This window comes from Amorphotheca resinae, assembly GCF_003019875.1.
Source record: "Amorphotheca resinae ATCC 22711 unplaced genomic scaffold M430scaffold_1, whole genome shotgun sequence".
NCBI lineage: Eukaryota > Fungi > Ascomycota > Leotiomycetes > Helotiales > Amorphothecaceae > Amorphotheca > Amorphotheca resinae.
The window spans coordinates 2,314,953-2,330,410 of NW_020194471.1; the positions used below are offsets into that span (position 1 = coordinate 2,314,953).

Genomic DNA, 15,458 nt, shown 5'->3' on the forward strand with positions numbered 1-15,458 from the left:
TCTATTATTAAATTTGTCTTGGCTCTTGGCTCTTGTGAAATATAGGTTAGGATTGAACTACAATCTCAGGATAACTCGCTCGCCGCTATGCCCTGTACACGCAATTAAGATGTTTTATACGTGGACCTTGTCCAACCGTCTGCGGCGTCACAGTTCGCTATATAAGGCTGGCGCGACTTTATGTTTCATCCCTGTAGGGGTCCTGATTCCATGGCGACTGCAACCAGGGTGCGAAGAAGCAGTGGTCGTCCTTGTGGTCGTTCTTGCAAATGCTGCAAAGAGGAAAACAACAAGGCACTTCCTGGAGTCTGTTCAGCATTCTGTATAGCTTCGCTTTCTGTGTCTTCAGAGGCAGCTTAAACCCCAAGGTAAGGCGAGGCACCCTGGCAGGTGCTCCGGAGCTTCACTGACGTAAGTCGCAACATATCCCGAAATAATATTTTCCCTCCACTTTCACCAGACTTTCTCTTGTTCCCAACGCAACAAAAAGTGAAGAAATGCCTCTAACCCCCAACTAAACCTCCCAATGGCGTTCTTGGAAAGTTTTGGCAAGAGCTACAATATTATCGTCCTCCTGCTTGCAGTCTGGCTTCCCCTGCGCGCACTCACTTTTCACCAGACGGCCATGGATCCTATCTCTCAGCCGGCATCCTTCATCCTGGATTTCGATGGCACAATTACAACTAAAGACACCATTGATTTCCTGTTCAAGTCGGCCCTCTCATTCCACAAGGAAAAGGGACACGATATGACAAAAGCTTGGCAGGAAATCATTGCGGCTTATGGACAAGACTACGAGACTCATGTCGGAAGGTACAAACCCCCCAAAGAGGAGAGAAACACGATCGAGAAAGAAGTCGAGTTCTACAGGAGTCTAAGGGAAGTAGAGGAAAGGAGTTTTGAGCGCGTGAGCAAATCCCGCATTTTCAAAGGCATAAGTGAAGAGAAATGGGAAGAACTCGGAAGCCAGGCTGTGAAAAATGGAGAGGTAATATTGCGGGAAGGGTTTAGCCAGTTTATTGAAAGCGTCAAGAGTGCAAAGTCAAGATGGGGAGTGGTTTCGGTCAACTTCTCAAGCGCCTTTATTCGAGGGGTCTTGGGCTCAATTATAGGACCGGAGAGCGAGGAGATTAGGATTCTGGCGAATCAACCGGATGAGGACGGGGTTTTGAAGGGGCCGAAGACAAGAGAAGGCATACCCGGAAAACTTATGGCAACTTCGGATGCTAAGCTTGCTTCCATGAATGATCTGAAAAGATCGTGGAATATGGGAGCGAACAAAGTGGTATATATTGGTGATTCAGGAACTGATATCGAGTGCTTGGTGAGTGATGGTGTAATTGGGATAATCATATCAGAGGATGGAAAAAGCAGTCTGATGCAGACCATGAGACGTATAGGGATGGAAGTCTTTCACATTGGAGAGTATAAGGAGAAGGCCAGGTCGATATATTGGGCACGTGATTTCTTGGAGATTGCTCGAAGCCCCTTGTTCAAGTAGCATTTAGATTCAGAATTCAAAATTGGTGATTTGCAGTGTGATGAAGTGAAGATATCTCTACGTCACAGTATGATCATTGTGCTATGCGACTATTTAAGTGAGTGCTCGATCAACTTCTTGTAACCCTCCACCGCTGTCTCCAGGTCTGATACCTTCAGATGCTCATGGTCTGAATGGGCAACCAAAATGGACCCGGCGCCATATAAGTACCTCTTGTGGTCTCCCTTGAGGTTAGGAATGTCGGTGCCATAGTTAACAATGATCTTTTCAAAGCCTGTAACTTCTCAGTAGCTGCGAGAACCAAGGAAGGGGGGCTCTCTTACCTTCGATATCACTATCGATATCAACCGGACCATAGCCCTGGCTGAAGGTCACATCGAATTCCTCGCCCGTCTTCTGGAGCGTGTCTAATATCACCTTTTCGACCACAGCGGGAGTCCCATCCGCAATACGAATTGAGATCTTTGCATATGCATCCTCAGCAATCACATTCGCCGCCACCCCACCTTCAATCCTGCCAATATTAAGCGTTGTGTTTCCGTATTTCTCGCTCCAAGGCAGCTCGACATTCTGTAGAGCATGCAGAGCAGAAATCAGCATGCTATTGGCACTCTTCCCCAGCTCCGGATATCCAGAATGCCCGGCTTTTCCTTTTGCCTTTATCTCGAGACCCATAATCCCTTTGTGACCGCTGGCAAGCTTCAGATCCGTAGGCTCCCCAAATATAACAGTGTCCCATTTCAAGCCCATATCATTAGCCTTGAGCATCCCGTCTCCGCCGACCTCCTCTCCTACGACGAACAGGAGAGCTACATCGCCCTGACCGATCTTGCCGGCCGCAAGTAGCTCCTGTACCGCCGTGATCTGCGAGGCTACGCTCGCTTTCGCATCGACGCTCCCACGACCCCATATCTCGTCTCCTACTCTCTCATATGGCCAGAACGGAGGCACGGTATCAATATGTGATGAGACCAATGTCCTGGTCTTGCGCTGCGGCCCCACGTATGCCAAGATGTTTTTTCGCGCGCGTTGGGATGATGTCGCAGGAGTGACTTCATGAGCCTCGACGGTGAAGTTCTGGTTCACCAAATAGGAGATGAGCCATCCCGTGACGCTCTGCTCGTTGCCCGTGATTGATTCGTGTTCGATCAGTGCTTTGTGGAGCTCCAGGACAGATAAGGTAGAAGAGCTGTCGTCGTCGAGGAGGGCCTGTTGCGCCCCAATTGGATGGCTGGCGTGCACCCAATTGGCCAGCAGGAGCAAAGCAGGTACGGAGAAGAGCTTCATTTTCACCAAACACAGTATGAAGGGTGAAAAAGATACTCAGAGAACAGAGAGGGTTGAGGGCCTTGGCCCATATGAGTGTTGCTGCTCATCGGCCTAGCTCCTTGCAGGGGTCAGAGATCCGCCGCTAGAAGGCCGCCAAAGGGAGAATACATAAAAGTAAGGAAAGTATATGCCCAGCATAAGTACGGAAGAGGTTGAGACTCGGAGTTTGAGATCATTAGCATCTCCAATAGTGTCATTTAGCCATAACTTTTGTATTCCATATAATCTCTAAGTTGTAAGCCGTGCTAAACTTGAACGCCCCCATAGCAGCCTAACTACTGTTCTTCCCTAACTCCTATGCTTTCCATATGGAAACCCGTATCAAAATAACCCCCATATCTCCAACCACCTTAATTTCGGCGCTGATACTGCCGAGGCAAACGAGTATTTCTATTTGGAGATGAGATGATTCGAGTTGCTGAAGGAGACCTCCTTAACGGATCGGCCCGTCGTGGTGGCTGCAGACGATATCGATATGCAGCCATCCGTCGTGTTCTAGAGGCCGGTTCCACTCTTAGAGCCTCATCATCCAGTTCGCTTGGGTTTTCCTGGCGTCCCTGGACGCCCCTCATGCTCTGTTGATGCTCTGCAAATATCATACTAATCCGAGGATCATATTGTTGCACTCGTATGTTCTGCTGCTGTCGTCTCGGTATCCGTCTAGGTGGTGGACGTATCGAACTGTCTGAAGAGTCTTCCCCTACTTCGTACATTTGATTCGTATCCCCAAGATTTTCGCCCGCGTCGTAACCATATCCCGTGCTGACGCTAGCACTACGACTCCCTGGCGTCGGTGTTCCATAGCCATAACCTTCATCTGTATCGAGGCTAACGCTTCGGCTTGTCCTCGATGCTCCAGGAGAAGCGCTCATCTCGGTATCTCCATCTAGGTCCGTTGCCTTGGACTGACCTGCCTCTGAAGTGCCTTCATCTTCATCTTCGCCTTCGCTTTCATAGCTAGGACCGCCGTAATAACGGGCATATTCGTATTGTGGTGTTGCTGAAGACTCATTCCGAGATCGATCGTCTTCGTCGTAGGAATCTCTATTCCCAATAGTTTCTGTGTCGCTACCATCCTCATCTTCAGTGTCAGCACCATAGATATATCTACGAGGTACCGCCTCTTCAATGTCACTATCATTTTCCTGGCTTAGAGGACTCCATCCGGCATCTCGTAGCACCATCGCCTCTTCGTTTAAATCGCCATGATCCGAGCTGCTCAATTCAACTACCGAGTGTCGGGCAGAACCCGGATTTCCCACTGCCCGGCCGGCACGTCTTGGCCTACGATCTGATATCACACCACCTTCATCCGACTCATCATCTGATATGGTTATAGGACGCCTGCGTCTAGGATTATTGGTCGATTCCCGGCGAGATACTGAGCCGGGGTCGTCGTCGTCTGGCACGACAAAGTCACGTAATGAGCTATCATCATCCTCGTCCTCCTCCTCATCCTCGTCTTCGTTGTCCTCGTCATCAACGTCACTATCCTCATTAAAGTGGCTGCTATCGGAATTCGATGTTACTGATTCGCCATGATGATAGAGGTGTTGGTGGTGAAAGTGTTGGAACCCGAAATGGGGAATTTCCAAAAAGTGGTGGTGGTGATGACCAGCGAACTCGTCCTCTAGGTCCAGGTCAAGCTCCAGATCATCTACATCATCCGGGTCCATGTCGCTGAATTCATATCCGTTTTCGACTGGCAGAAAACAAGTTTGGCATGTTGGCCCCCCTTCGTGTTCCGTGAGACAATGGGGGCATCTCAAAACACCGTCTTGCTCATCAAAGATGAGATCTCTGCTGGGTGGCGGGAATGCACCTTTGAAAAGACCCTTGGGGCTATTCCGATCTCGATCGACGTCTCCTGTCTCTTCAGCTCTCCTCTTTTGATGTTGTTCAACAGATTCATCGGATGGCATCAGTTCGCTCCGCTTGATGAAGATCTCGACCAGTTGCTTCACCTAACGTAAAGTACATCAGTAATAGTTCATAAAATGCTCTCACTTTAGTTTCGTTGACTTACGAGAAAGGATGGAGACGGAATTTGCTTGACCAAATTACGACATTCTGGGCAAGTCTTCTTCCTTCTATTGGGAAGGAACCAGTTGCACAGACACTGTAGCGGGTCAGCCCAGTCCATCTGGAAGCCCAAGGTGACGGTTTACTAACAGAGTAGCAATATGTATGTCCACAGCCCAACGTCCACGGTTCGTAGAGCAACTGGTCGCAGATGGAGCACGTTACTAAACTTCGGATACTCGTGAGATCGGCTTTGAAGATAGAAGTAAGCTAAACAAAATGGTCAGCATGATGGTGGTAGAAAGCATATATATCTTCAAACTCACATCGGCGTCAGCCTTGGCTACTGTTCCTGGCCCTGGCTTCGCCGCCGTCGGGGTCGCCTCACGGCTGTTCGATACACTGCCAAGGCGCAGTCCAGTCCTTGCGGATGTTGCGGGCTTCGGAGACGTAATCGAAGGAGCCATGATGACTTCTCGATATAGTGAGGTTCAGTTGGGTTGGGTCAGACGTGGTATGACGGGGTCCAGTGTCAAACGGGCGAGTCTCGGGAACGGCGAGTGCGTTGACAGTGAGGGATGTTGATGAATGCGCAGACCATCTACAGACAGGGATAAATTGCAGACAAGATCAAGGGATGGCGGGCCCACGGATCGAGTGCTGTGTTCCGTGGAAGCGTGCCAGTCTGAGCGCGGCCCTGCTAATGAAGTGTGTTGCTCATGAAGGTAGCCAGCCCTGCTATCTTCTCGCGAGCCGCGTTGAGTCGCTGCCACGGCCTTACCGGCCACCGTAGTCCGACAACCACTCGGCAAGCGTGAGAGTGAATTGCGAGATCTGGCGTGGGGGTCTTTGGGCCTGGGAAGTTTTTTCTTATTTATTATTAAAGTCGGTCGCCCATCGATTGATTCTTCTCTTTCGAAAAAAACATTCAACTTCTGCATAAAGCGGTTGTGGTAATTGCTACTCACTCGCTCACACCAGTGTGGTCAAGGAACTTACTACCCTACCCGTCCCCTCCTGTTGACCTTCCCATTCGCGCCACTCCTGAGGCAATTCAGGCTCTTGTCAGGGGGATTGGGCACCGTCTCAACGCAGAATGCTTCAACAATGGACACTTAATTTCTCTCTTTCCCACATGCGCCGTGATATCCAGAGCTCAGCACTGTGTGTGATACGTGGCAAGCCTCTGCAGCCTCGCTTCCCCGCTTCGGCCTTCTTAGATCATCATGATCGTCAGTCACGGCGTGGGGAGCAAATATGAGCCGAGTAAAATCGTCTTTGAATGTCAAACTGCTCGGCAAAGCTAACTAAAGAGTGTATCCAGAAACTGAATGCAACATCGTTGTCAAAAGAAGAATGCAGGTGTGCAGAAACTCGCTGTCAAGGAAAGCGTCTACGCAGTAAAAAGCAATGGGCACGCTCAAAGAAATTCGTTTCGAATATAACACCTCTCGCCCTTGGTGCTAGCTGCATAGTAGATTCCACCTTCAACCAACTATCTCAAGTTTATTCGACCTTTTTGCGTTTGGCTGCGTCCTCGCATACTTCCTTCAGATGCCCCTTCGCGACAAGATGCTCCTCGACAATCTCCTTATTAAGGTGTGTCAATGCGTTGATCTCGAACTCGAGGAAGAATTTGATTGCCTTGACATCCGTGGCACCGGCTTTCATTGAATCGCGAATGTTCTTGAGCATGTGTCGGATGCGCGTCTCCGCATTCTCTAGCTGGTACTCAACGGTTTGGCCATAGAGATCAGACAAATTGGAGACGGGCCGGACGGTTGTTAGAACGGTGTCATCGCGAATCCATGGAGAGCGTGGTCGGAAAGATGTGACCATAGTAATGCGCTCTTGCCCACCAAATGCTCGTAAGGCCTGGTGATCGATATAACGACCTTGCAAGACGACGGCGGATCCCTAAAGCGACATCAGCCTCCTGTTACCCCTATGTTAGAAGCCTGTCCTTACCTTCTGTGGACCTCGGACCTTTTTGATCTCCCCGGTACCTGTCCTCAAGGCTGTCTCTCCTCCGACCATGCCTGTGGTATCACTCATCATGAGAACACAAACAAAAGGATAGCTGTCTCTGTGCCAATCCACAATAGCCGTGTCGTCATCTTCAGCGATCAAAGCATCGCTGTTGTATTCGGTCTTTTTCCCGGGGACGGACAAGTTGATGTGACCGATGTCATAATCCATAACTGGAACAAGCTCGACTCCAGCGATCTTGGATATGATAGCAAGTGTTTCGGGATGTTTCCAGGCCTCGAAGATGAACTTGGCATGCCTGAAATTTTGTTGGATAAGCATCATTCTATATGAAAACCACGTGAAGGGAGAACTCACTTCGGAGCGTAACCACGAAGCTGTTTTTGAGCAATATCGGAGCTATAGCTGTGTTTCTCTAGGACCTCCTTGGCAAAGATCTCCTCCCTCATAATACTGATAGCCTCTTCACTGAAAAGGCGGAAAGGTTCGGACACGGCAACTGGCGAGACCCCGCTGCTGGCAGGGAAACCGATGTCCTCCATGGTATGAATATACTCGGGTTCCTCGTACGAGAGATGTTTGCTTGGATCAAACAACTTGCCGACGGCTGGGGAGCTGTTATCCGCGGCGAGATATTTGGCGAAAGAACGCTTGAGACTCTCCTGGGTTTCCTTTGGGGATGGATTCAGCATGGGAGAGCTAATCACCTTGGAAAAGTGAGAGTCTGAAGCCCCATGGGGGTATACATCCGTTGTCGCCATCTTGTTCGAGTAATACTGAAATGTGTCAGGGCATTTCACGAACGAATTGGACTTGCTGAAGCAAAGTTAAGATCACAGTTACAGAAACTGTGGCTGTGTTGAAAGGGGAGTTGAGCCTGGGTCGTCAAGCGACGGAATGGGGGATGAGGAAGTGAGGTCTGAAGCGACCAAGGTAGCGAACATCTCAAGGAGATATAGCTAGCCATTAAAGATGATGAAAGGGGCTCTAGGGTTGTAGGTGAAATATTCATTATGTTTTTCCATTCTGTCGAGATAGCGGTACAAGCAATGCGTTTGACTTACAGTTCGTTGATTGATGTTCTTTATGAAAGTTGAAAGCAGAGGTTGGGTGTTCGAAGTAGTGTGGGAGCTGCTCCTTGATATTCTTTTCAGATATTCTTGCGATGGAGTTGCGAACGACAGATATAATATGGTCCGTTGGTGTCCGGTGTCAAGGGTTCCTTACACTGTATATCTCTGACTGAACCACTTTCCTTGACGCCCTATCTCCACACACAGCCCATCAGACTCTGTCACTCTCGATTTCTCAACATAGGCAACTCAAACCAACCTGGGCAATGCGCTACGGAGCGATGAACCGTTATTCCCATACGTCCTTGATATCCGGATCCTATGCGCCCCTTGTTGGCTTCCTCCACACCTTTCTTGCAGCAATTTCAATTCTTCTGAAGCCTCCTGGGGCAAAAGATGTGGAGAGGGTTCCACGATCTCTTGCACACAGTCATTCCTCAAGCAACTGCCTTATCGTCGAAGCGTCACTGTATCTTGCACTGGCCGATCGGTGTGTCTAGATCTGGTACTTAGTACGATACTACTGGACGGCTGGACCAGGATCACGGACCAGCACAACACAGAGGCATGCAGCAGTACACCAGTAGTGGTCGGTTGCTATGCAGAGTGATGCGACAGCCCGAGGCACTGCATGGAAACTGTTCCTGCAAATGGAGCGTTTTGCCAACGAATGAGACCCCTCCCGCGCCATCTAAGTATAGCTTCAACAAAGGTCGCGCCTCAGCATGGAGGCCTCTTACGGAGAACTAGCCTCCTCATTCCTCGATGCTTTCGACAATTGAAGATCCCCGGCGTTTGATAGAGGGTATCTTTCTGAAAGATTCCGGGGACGACAATGGCGATTGGCTGCATTGATGATACCATCGATCTATACGAAGTGCCTTAACTACTGGCTCCGAAATCGAAATGCCTTCACTTTTTGAATGATATCAGGTTTCGCCAAAAAGAGCGCCCCCGGCTTCGAGATAGGTAGGTATAGTGGTGCTCATGGTTGTTGTTGCTGCTATGGAATCCTTCTATTGCTTCTGCTGTTACTTGCTTCGTAAGAATAAAATCACTATATTTGACAACAAAGAGAATGGGACGGCATTTTGTGACGACTCTACGACAGACAGCGTTATCGGCCATTACTGCCATGACTGATTCATTATTACGCCACGCCTCTTTCGCGCATCCGTGAATGGTTCCCTTATCAGGTCATCGAATCCAGTCTTGGTGACTGAGTCGGTGGCCACTGGCCAGGCTAGCCCTCCACACCCTTCTCGGATCCCTCCACTTTGGATCCTACTACTGTACATACGTGTCTCCACAAGTGGGATCACATGTTCAAGACGTCCAGAACACCATCTCTTGTGCATCGCATAGGTACCGCAAGCCGCGTCTAGGACAGGGCATCGCGATTGCAGGGCCATTAGGAATGCCAATGCCTGACAGGAGTACTTCGTAGAGCGCAGTGGTCTCACGGGCGACGAAGGTAGCTTGGATTCTTGGACTCTTGGGTCACCCCGGTCTCCGGATGAAGCAGGAAGGTGTTAGGAAGAGGTATCCGCTTGTAATGTTCAGAGCTCCATATAGCGCGATAGAGAACCCGAGGGTTTCGACGACCAACATTGCCCGTGATACTCATAACGTACTTCACATGTGCTAGGTACAAAGTACATAGACACCTTACAATATGGTAACGCACTGCGTGTATCTAGATTGAAACGATACGCACGGCAAGCCACGCTAGCCTGACGAGGTACTCTAGGCGAGCTTCCGACAGATGTCATGGCCTGGGAGCCTTGCACTTGGACAGTCGTCCAATAATCCGAGCATCCATCGAGATATCCCCTCCTGCACTCCGTAATCGCCATATCTGATATTGGACTGTGATAACACTGCCCCATGGCCTCAACCGATGCCCCCGGGGAGACCCCTTGGGATCCTGAGACCAGCAAGAAATTTGAAAGGTCTTCCCCTCCCACGAGAATCCCCCTTGCCCGAGGGCCTGCCGCTGACCCGCCTTTCTAGCAAACGACCAGGGGAGTACTTTGACCCGTGCCAAGAGGCTGCGTCAAGGAGTTTGAGATGTCTACATCGAAATGGTGGTGATAGAGAGTTGTGCACCGACTACTTCCAGTGAGTAGTCCTGCTTGTTCCTCGCTTCCAATGCTGCGCATCATGGTCCTCCCTCGGGCCCTCAACTTTCCCCATTTCAGACGCCCCTTGCAGAGGGTTTAAGTCATCTGCAAGAAGAAAGGTTGCTGACTGTTGATTGCTAGAGCATATAGGGACTGCAAACAGCAGTGGGTAAGTATTGAGACCTCTCTTCTCTTGATCGATGGAGATCACTGACTAGAAAGGTCACGGCACGGAGGGAAGCGAAAAGGAAGGAGGGGAAATCATGGTTCTCGTGAGCGGTAGCCTTGTTTCTGGGTGTTGTCAGACTTGTATAATATGTCTGTGGTTGTACGATAGCTAGAAGAAGTGTCAGAGGTTGTTACGGATGCTCACCACTTCATCCCGACCTAGCCTTTACTAATAGAGGTCATTCCATCTTCCAAAGGACCACAGCCTTTGAAGAACCGTATGTACCTAGTCTATTATCCGATTCGAACCATCAAATGAAATAAACTCAATCTATTATTCATGAACGAAAAGTACGCTCGTGATGTGAATCGATCTATTCTGATTTCCTTGGTCCTTGGAGAGCTCGCGAGCTCCCTTTTTACGCGGTCCCTCGCTTCGGCGCATGAAGCCGCGAGTGTTGTTTTTCACATTTTTGCACCCCTCAGAGATCAATAGATCTGACCCAGAGACCAATAAATTTGAGGCCTCAACCTTATTTACATTATAAGAAGGCTCAGACTCTTGTTGTCTGAGCATATATCAAAGTTTTGATCATTTACAGCACTTGAGGGACCACCAAGATGGCGGAGCACAACTTTGTGAAAGACCGTCAAGACGTCCCAATTTGGAATGCTATCGAAGCCAATAACTTGAAACAAGCCTTAAAACTCGTCGACAAGAGGCTGGCAAAGAGGCCAACTGACTACCTTGAGGTACGTGGTGGCGCTAGGTGATTGAGCCTCATTTGCAACCCCAGACCGATCTGTGGGCATGGCTCACGTGACAACGATATACACAAGGTCCTGGCTGACCAGATCACAGGCCCTCAAGATTTATATCAGGTCTCTATCACCATCCCTTGCCGAAAAATCCAATGTTCTTCTAAAGCTGGAGGAATTGCCGACGCGAAAACCGCCACTTACGGATTTAGAGGCCATAGACCTGTACGACGAAGCCTTGAAAAGCGTTGTGCCAGACCCGCAAGAGAGCTGGGGAAAAATCATCGGCGAATTACGGTTACAGAGTGTTAAGTCATCGCCCAAGGATGAATCTCTCAGCCGGAAATGCTTGCAAGCTTGCTTCTCAGAAGGGGATTTAGATCATGCCAGACAAGTATGTTATTAGCCTTCTGCTCTTTTTCATTGGCATCAATAGCCAAACCCCATTCGGCTCCATAAATGCAAAGAATCCTAATTCATCATTCTTAGATTGCCATCAGTCTTGAGAAGAACTTCCCTAATAAACATGAATTTGTCTTTTGGAACATTACCATGACAGTCTTGTACTCGGTGAGTTTTGGTACTACACATACCCATAGTATTAATCTAATCTGTAGAAATCTCCAAACTGTCCAAAAGAGCAGCGCGGCATTTTTGGAAAGTTGGCTCTAGCTCAGATTGGCAAGCTTGCTGCTGCTACTACACAAGCCGGGGTAGGTTGAGTATCAAGGAAGGCATATCGACTGTACCAACATACTGATTATTCCAGAGTTCGGACAAACTCCCAATTCGCTCAGTCCATACGCCACAAGAATTGCTTCTTCTGCATTTAGTTACTGCAAAATATGGCAAGCAAGAGACACAACTGGAGTATCTGCAGGACCCCTATCTTGGACCTGAGTCGATTATCGCCAAAGGCGAATGGTCTCTCTGGAGAAGTAAATTGCAACTCATGACGCAAGCCGAGCAATGGCAGGAGTTATTTCAACTGACTGGCAGTTTGCTCAAACGGGCACGTACAAAGAATGCATCTGGCCAAATTACCGAGTCACGATATAGCGACTGGGTGGTATGGGAAGCATACATCAAATCAGCTCTCGAGCTGTTCCAAAAAGAGTCAGTTATATACCACCCATTTCTATCTGTAGCCGACTAAAAGATAAACATAGCAACGGGGCAGAGATAATAGCTGAAGTACAAGCCGAAATACAAGCTCACCTAGACCCGAATTCCGGGGTCGACAAAAGCTGGAAGAGAAATGCTTCTCTGGCATGGCTCACGCTTTCTTTCGAAAACGGCTCTTCTTTTGTGGAAGGTGAAGCCTCTGGAAGAATACCCTTCCTTTTGACATACTTAGAAAAGTATGGCGAGGCTACCACCGCTTACAATGATCTCCGACGCTTCGCAGAGCGTTTGGGACTTGAGGAACGCGTGCAACTGGTTAGGGTCCTGACGGGCAATACCCTGTTTGGAGATTCAGACAGGCTCAGAGATGAGAAAGCTCAATCTCGAGGAATGCTACGCCCTTCAGACGAAGACGTAAGTTCTCTGATGCGTCCAGAAATCACATCTTGTCCAAGCTCTACTGACAAGTTTAGTTTACCACCGCCAACAAAATTACTAGACTGATCAACAGATATAAACTGATATATCTTGTGACGAGCAGCGTTCCGGAATACGAACGTACACGCAGCCCACAATATCAGCCCGGCTCGACTAATTTCCAATGCAAGGGTTGTTACCAACAATGCGGTGCATACTGCAGCACCTGTGTAGAGATACTTGCACAAAGTCTCATGCAATCATACCGGGAGGTAACTAAGGATGATAGTCATATCACGAAAACCTTACTCCCAACAGACCGCCACCCCGCTGATGATCTATGTATCTTGGCAGCCATGTGCTTAATTAAGCTTTCGTTTATAAACGGTAGCAGTTCGATCGAATCTCTCAACGACCTCAGCATATCCTATATCTTACAGGCTACCGCACTTCTGGAATATGCCTGGTCGCACTCAAAGTCAAACTTTCAGATATCGCTGATGTTAGTCAGATTGTACACGCACCTTGGTTGCGGATCACTGGCTATGAGAGCATATCAACGCCTAGGAGTCAAGCAAATACAGCTTGATACACTGTCATATATTCTCTTTGACAGAGTTTCTAGTTTTCATCCGCATCCCTTCAGCCGTAACATCCATGGATCCTCACAATTTCTCAGTCCTATCGAACATTTCGAAAAGCAGCAAAATCTTTACAGAAAGACCCGCGATCATGTGAGCAAGAATTGTTGGCTATCTTTGGAAAACGGCAGCTACAATTCAATCTTTCAAATCAAGGAATTCGATGAGAGTATATCCCACAGCATGTCCGCGGCCATGTCCGTCGTCGAGAGCAGGAAGATCTCTCGTCTGACCCAGCCAAGTGTTGCATTGACTACCTCTTCACATGGATACGATGACTTTAGTAAGTCAAGCCATTCGGTTTTATGCAACATAGAACTTACATTGGATAGTATCACATTCGGAAGACTCCCAGGCAACTTTTGCTGACACAAATGACTACGAGTCATTTCCAAACTTCGAAGCCAGTGGACACGTGCGGTTTGGGGAATTATGCCAATATGGATTGGGCCCTTCTGTAAGACAATCCCGCATGGCAAGTTTCAGTAATTAACGTGACGTAGGCTCTCCGGACTCACGCAAATCTCGTGGCAGAGAATGTGAGGATGGCCATAGATGTAAATTCTGATGTGCCAAACACCACAGCTCGATTGTGGCTCAAACAGCACCTCAACGACAGCCCCGAAAAGGAAACCAAGCTCAACGAGTCAAGCACGAAGCAATCGGGACTGACAAATAGTGAGGCTTTAGCCATGAGAGCGAACGATGCCATGGCCAATATCATTCTTGGTGTCTGCGATCGTGAACAGTGGTCCGAACCAGGCTTTGAGAACAATTTAGAGGTTCTCAATAAGAGCTTATATGATGCCCTCGAAACGCAAGTAGCATACGTCGCCAAGATCCAGAACGAGGCGCTGGCCGTTCTAGGTACTCTTCATTCGCTTTACATGGCCTACGACCTTGGTACCACGGTCATAAAATTCATTTCATACCTGTCGCAGACGAAGACGGATGTCTATAAAACCCAAGAGGACGCGAACCTTAAGACACGTGACGTCGCGGAGCGCTTGGTACAGACCGTGATAGAAAAATCCACAGCGATTAAAAAGGGGCTCGATGAGGGCGGCTGGATTGATAAGGTTCTGGAAATGGTCTCTCAAGGAGAAGAAGGTGATAGCACCGACGAGCCAAAGTCTATCGCTAGTTCGCTGAAGGAAATCATTGATGAAAACTTCTTGGAGGAATGGGCCGGCCATGTTCTTGAAAGCTGGCGAGACTCGGTTGTGGGCTTCTCGTACTTCAAAGCTCCCACCAAGGCCTAGATTGACGGATTGGCTTGAGGTTCTCGACTAGAGGAATAGATAGCAAACGTCATGGTGGTACGCAGTGCCATTGGATTCGGCTGCATAGCGAGGGGGTTCGAGCATATGCACTTTCCAGCAGGTAGACCAGCAATGCATTTCAATCCAAAAAGAATAGGTCGTCTAAACCATAGATCCATAAAATTAGAGGCGTAAGGACATCATAGTTTACATCCTCTCCTCCTCCTCAGCAGCTCGCTTCTGCTGAATGCGAATGGCCCATTCCCTCCTCTCCTCCCTCAATGTGACAAAGACCCAGAACCAAGTCATCATCTCCAAGAAGGCCCACGTAAACACTACCCTATTCTTAAGTCCCTCGCCCCAGGAGCTCTTCTGGTAGTTTTGCGACGCGTAAAGAGGCGACGAGGACGAGAACGCGTAGGAGTAGATCGCGAGGGCGCCGAAGAGCGCGAGCCGGACCGGAGCTGTCATCCACACACATTAGCCACGGTGCCTAAAGCCAGAAGCGCGAGAGAGTAACCTTGAGCACCCCAGTGGTACAGGGAGACTTCCTCCGGGTGCGAGACGGAGACCAGATCGGTGACGCCTACGAAGAAAAGGACAACTGCGAGGAAGGCGAGGGGCTGCGATTTAGTATCGAAGGCGCGCGAATATGGCTGTGGAAATGTTAGGAGCTGGCTTGCAGAGATCGTAGGAAGGACTTGCCATGCCCATGGCCTCTCCAATTATGAAAACTAGGGACTGGTCCGCGACTGTCGCGGGGGAAGTGAGGAAGAAGTAGCCCAGAGTGATGTGGAAGAGAGATATGGATCGGATGATAGTTGCTCCTGAAATAAGACCCATCTTCGCGGTTGATGAAGTTCAGATGAATGGAGAGATAGGCTGGTCTGTTGTCTTTTGGGTGTTGTGAGCTTGATCTTCCTCCACTGTTTCCGGCAAAGAGAGAAGAGGCGTTTGAGTCGCGAGATCAAACGCACGGACCATGCGCCATTGCTAGCTGCTATTTATTAGGCGTATTGTTTCCCCGGATTCCGAGACTTTCAGGGGTA

The 15,458-nt window shown here is 49.0% G+C and overlaps 7 protein-coding genes across 7 annotated transcripts; 3 read left to right on the top strand and 4 right to left on the bottom strand.

Annotated features, from left to right (window-relative positions):
- The first annotated feature begins 422 nt into the window (after positions 1–422).
- Positions 423–1,702, top strand: M430DRAFT_32436 (hypothetical protein). The gene has a single exon (XM_024866171.1). It carries the CDS (start codon positions 527–529, stop codon positions 1,499–1,501), a length of 975 nt encoding a protein of 324 aa, XP_024725389.1. The 5' UTR covers positions 423–526; the 3' UTR covers positions 1,502–1,702.
- Positions 1,591–2,788, bottom strand: M430DRAFT_46930 (hypothetical protein; the record flags this gene model as incomplete). Its single annotated transcript, XM_024867884.1, has 2 exons — positions 1,591–1,775; positions 1,825–2,788. The coding sequence occupies 2 exons, from the start codon at positions 2,786–2,788 to the stop codon at positions 1,591–1,593; spliced, it is 1,149 nt and encodes a 382-aa protein (XP_024725390.1).
- Positions 2,789–3,180: 392 nt separating this feature from the next.
- M430DRAFT_24260 (hypothetical protein) lies at positions 3,181–5,319 on the bottom strand (the record flags this gene model as incomplete). The annotated part of the gene is made up of 4 exons (XM_024865038.1): positions 3,181–4,794; positions 4,857–4,949; positions 5,003–5,122; positions 5,179–5,319. 4 exons carry the CDS (start codon positions 5,317–5,319, stop codon positions 3,181–3,183), a joined length of 1,968 nt encoding a protein of 655 aa, XP_024725391.1.
- Positions 5,320–6,358: 1,039 nt separating this feature from the next.
- Positions 6,359–7,533, bottom strand: M430DRAFT_131818 (hypothetical protein; the record flags this gene model as incomplete). Its single annotated transcript, XM_024862213.1, has 3 exons — positions 6,359–6,769; positions 6,821–7,139; positions 7,199–7,533. The coding sequence occupies 3 exons, from the start codon at positions 7,531–7,533 to the stop codon at positions 6,359–6,361; spliced, it is 1,065 nt and encodes a 354-aa protein (XP_024725392.1).
- A 2,196-nt stretch (positions 7,534–9,729) lies between these two features.
- Positions 9,730–10,465, top strand: M430DRAFT_32442 (hypothetical protein). Its single transcript, XM_024866172.1, has 4 exons — positions 9,730–9,866; positions 9,928–10,035; positions 10,179–10,206; positions 10,260–10,465. Exons 1-4 carry the CDS (start codon positions 9,802–9,804, stop codon positions 10,311–10,313), a joined length of 255 nt encoding a protein of 84 aa, XP_024725393.1. The 5' UTR covers positions 9,730–9,801; the 3' UTR covers positions 10,314–10,465.
- Positions 10,466–10,709: 244 nt separating this feature from the next.
- M430DRAFT_63065 (hypothetical protein) lies at positions 10,710–14,747 on the top strand. The gene is made up of 9 exons (XM_024869030.1): positions 10,710–10,958; positions 11,068–11,358; positions 11,454–11,534; positions 11,582–11,677; positions 11,734–12,080; positions 12,134–12,503; positions 12,563–13,430; positions 13,480–13,604; positions 13,651–14,747. The coding sequence occupies exons 1-9, from the start codon at positions 10,827–10,829 to the stop codon at positions 14,407–14,409; spliced, it is 3,069 nt and encodes a 1,022-aa protein (XP_024725394.1). The 5' UTR covers positions 10,710–10,826; the 3' UTR covers positions 14,410–14,747.
- On the bottom strand, positions 14,617–15,252 carry M430DRAFT_46934 (hypothetical protein; the record flags this gene model as incomplete). Its single annotated transcript, XM_024867885.1, has 3 exons — positions 14,617–14,873; positions 14,930–15,065; positions 15,115–15,252. The coding sequence occupies 3 exons, from the start codon at positions 15,250–15,252 to the stop codon at positions 14,617–14,619; spliced, it is 531 nt and encodes a 176-aa protein (XP_024725395.1).
- Between the last annotated feature and the right edge of the window lie 206 nt (positions 15,253–15,458).

Coding starts and splice junctions, on each gene's coding strand:
- M430DRAFT_32436 (XM_024866171.1), top strand. CDS start 527: ATGGCGTTCTTGGAAAGTTTTGGCAAGAGCTACAATATTATCGTCCTC.
- M430DRAFT_32442 (XM_024866172.1), top strand. CDS start 9,802: ATGGCCTCAACCGATGCCCCCGGGGAGACCCCTTGGGATCCTGAGACC. Junction 10,036..10,178: donor TTGTGCACCGACTACTTCCA/GTGAGTAGTCCT, acceptor GTTGATTGCTAG/AGCATATAGGGACTGCAAAC. Junction 10,207..10,259: donor GGGACTGCAAACAGCAGTGG/GTAAGTATTGAG, acceptor CTGACTAGAAAG/GTCACGGCACGGAGGGAAGC.
- M430DRAFT_63065 (XM_024869030.1), top strand. CDS start 10,827: ATGGCGGAGCACAACTTTGTGAAAGACCGTCAAGACGTCCCAATTTGG. Junction 11,678..11,733: donor CTGCTACTACACAAGCCGGG/GTAGGTTGAGTA, acceptor TGATTATTCCAG/AGTTCGGACAAACTCCCAAT. Junction 12,081..12,133: donor CTCGAGCTGTTCCAAAAAGA/GTCAGTTATATA, acceptor AGATAAACATAG/CAACGGGGCAGAGATAATAG.